General features: G+C 48.0%; 1 protein-coding gene across 1 annotated transcript; it reads left to right on the top strand.

Moving 5' to 3' along the window:
- The first annotated feature begins 651 nt into the window (after positions 1 to 651).
- LOC119768963 lies at positions 652 to 1176 on the top strand. The gene is made up of 2 exons (XM_038260808.1): positions 652 to 811; positions 869 to 1176. Exons 1-2 carry the CDS (start codon positions 751 to 753, stop codon positions 1174 to 1176), a joined length of 369 nt encoding a protein of 122 aa, XP_038116736.1. The 5' UTR covers positions 652 to 750.
- Positions 1177 to 3129: the final 1953 nt, after the last annotated feature.

Raw genomic sequence — 3129 nt, 5'->3', positions numbered from 1 at the left:
TTTGACCTTCAAAGATCCGCAAAATTCGATTTCAATCGTAAGATATTCAATAAAAACCGAAAAAACTCCGTGCATTTTTGTCACTCTACATATGAAAGAAGTTTCAATCTTGTCGTGCTATCTAGTCACTCTCTAAAAATTGATGTAAGTGCGACATCTGGCCAAAGGGATTTCAGGTCAGTACGCGTTTGACGCACGTACAAGTTAGACTACCGTAAACATTTGTTATTTTAACTCGGGACTCCAGCAACCAACTTCAACCAAACTTTGGAACAATGCACATAACGGTCAGCCAAACAAAACGTGTTTGTTATTGTTTACATTGCGTGCTTTTGTTTTTGTTTATTCAAGGTCAAACATTAAAACGCGTTTTTCTCAGAACGTCGAAATGGCGGGTACGACAAGATAGCACGACGACGTCGATTTATGACTTCCAAATCGCTCCTCTCGATACTTCCAGAACGTCATCAAAGCAAATCTATTTGCGGTTTTTCGACTGAGCTTGTTTTCGTCCGTTAAATGACAACTCAAATAAACAAGGCACAAGGTCTGAGTAATACCGGACGAAAATTAGCACCTCTTTGCTCTCGTTATTTGCGGCCATGGTTTGACGTGGCTACACTTCCGCCAGTATTTAAGGTGGGCAACACTGCTAGGAGGCTTATTCGGGAACACAGGGTATGTAACAACAACGCTTTCTCAAATAATCTCAGTTCAATTCGAGTTTTCAATCAGTTCAAATCTGGAAAAATGAGCTCCGCACGCAGTGTAGTACTTGCCGTGGTGATCCTGACTGTTGCCTGGAATAATGGTAAGTTTGTCTTGCTTGAATTACAAGTGAAGTCGTGTTACAAATTCTACCTTACAGTCAACAGTCTGATGTGCTACCAGTGCGTCAGTCCGGTCAACTGGGAGCACTGCATCTTCCACGCCACCGTCCAGAACTGCTCGACGGTGCCCAAGTTGGCCAACTACACGGAGGACAACATCGCCTGTGGCCGGTTCACGGTGGCCACGACCAAGGGGCCGGACTTTGCGCGGGTTCACATTGCCCGGTGCGTTCCCAGTGCGAGCAATCAGACGGACTGTCGAGGAGTTGGCCTGTTGCCCGGGGTTGAGTCGGACGTTACGGAATGCCAGAAGTGTACGACGGATCTGTGCAATGATTACAGTTAAACCTCGCATATGCACCTCATATGGGGGTTTCTTATGCGAAGCACGCATATGCGAGGTACAGGGCTTATGGGATTTTGGCTTTATGGGAGACATGGGCTATATTTTTATAAAAAATCAACTAAACTATACAAATTTATAGTGTTTTGGAATCGTTATGAGGTCAGCTTTACAGCTACACCAAATCAACATGGTTTACGATGTTCTAGGTCATCCGAAACTTCGTCAAGTTAAGGCCTATGTGTTCAACGCCGTACAAGTATGAAGTAGGCGATTTGACTGTGGTTTTTGACCACAGGTCATATCCGGATAACCTCAGGGAGGTTCAGGGACTAGTCTACCGATATGTGGTGATGTTCTGGGTCTTCTGTGGAGTCCCTGAAGGTACGTCCGATGGGTCTACCGCCGTAACACGGCAGAGGTCGGTGGTTTTTGACCTCAGATCATATCCAGATAGCCTCAGGGAGGTTCAGGGACTAGTCTACCGATATTTGGAAATGTTCTGGGTCTTCTGTGGAGTCCCGGGAGCTACGCCTGAAGGGTCTACCGTCGTAACAAGGCAGAGGTCGATGGTTTTTGACCTTAGATCATATCCAGATAGACTCAGGGAGGTTCAGGGACTAGTCTACCGATATGTGGAGATGTTCTGGGTCTTCTTTAGAGCCCCGGGAGTTACGTCTGAAGGGTCTACCGCCGTAACAAAGCAGAGGTCGATGGGTCTACCGACGTAACACGGCAGAGGTCGATGGTTTTTGACCTCAGATCATATCCGGATAGCCTCAGGGAGGTTCAGGGACTAGTCTACCGATATGTGGTGATGTTCTAGGTTTTCTGTAGAGTCCCGGGAGTAACGGCCGTGAGGCTATTCGGATATGATCTGAGATCAAAAACCACAGACCTATATCTTGTTACGGCGGTAGACCCATCGGCCGTAACTCCCGGGAGCTTACAAAAGACCTATCACATCGGTAGACTAGCCCCTGAACCTCCCTGAGGCTATCCGGATATGATCTGAGGTCAAAAACCTCCGACCTCTATCTTGTTACGGTGGTAGACCCGTCTGTCGTAACTCCGGGACTCTATAGAAGACCCAGAACATCACCACATATCGGTAGACTAGTCCCTGAACCTCCCTGAGGCTATCTGAATATGATCTGAGGTCGAAAACCTCCGACCTCTATCTTGTTACGGTGGTAGACCCATCGGCCGTAACTCCCGGGACTCTACAGGAGACCCAAAACATCAAAACATATCGGTAGACTAGTCCCTGAATCTCCCTGAGGCTATCTGGATATTATCAAAGGTCAAAAACCATCGATCTCTGCTTTGTTACGGCGGTAGACCCGTCGGCCGTAACTCCCGGGACTCTATAGAAGACCCAGAACATCACCACATATCGGTAGACTAGTCCCTGAATCTCCCTGAGGCTATCTGAATATGATCTGAGGTCGAAAACCTCCGACCTCTATCTTGTTACGGTGGTAGACCCATCGGCCGTAACTCCCGGGACTCTATAGAAGACCCAGAACATCACCACATATCGGTAGACTAGTCCCTGAACCTCCCTGAGTCTATCTGGATATAATCTAAGGCCAAAATCCATCGACCTCTGCCTTCTTACGGCGGTAGACCCGTCGGCCGTAACTCCCGGGACTCTATAGAAGACCCAGAACATCACCACATATCGGTAGACTAGTCCCTGAACCTCCCTGAGTCTATCTGGATATGATCTAAGGCCAAAAACCATCGACCTCTGCCTTCTAACGGCGGTAGACCCTTCAGACGTAACTCTCGGGACTCCACAGAAGACCCAGAACATTTCCACATATCGGTAGACTAGTCCCTGAACCTCCCTAAGGCTATCTGGATATGATCTGAGGTCAAAAAACACCGACCTCTGCCGTGTTACGGCGGTAGACCCATCGGACGTACCTCCCGGGACTCTACAGAAGACCC

This window comes from Culex quinquefasciatus, chromosome 3, assembly GCF_015732765.1.
Source record: "Culex quinquefasciatus strain JHB chromosome 3, VPISU_Cqui_1.0_pri_paternal, whole genome shotgun sequence".
Lineage (NCBI taxonomy): Eukaryota > Metazoa > Arthropoda > Insecta > Diptera > Culicidae > Culex > Culex quinquefasciatus.
The sequence above is the reverse complement of the archived record's forward strand: the minus strand, read 5'-3'. Positions and strand labels throughout refer to the sequence as shown.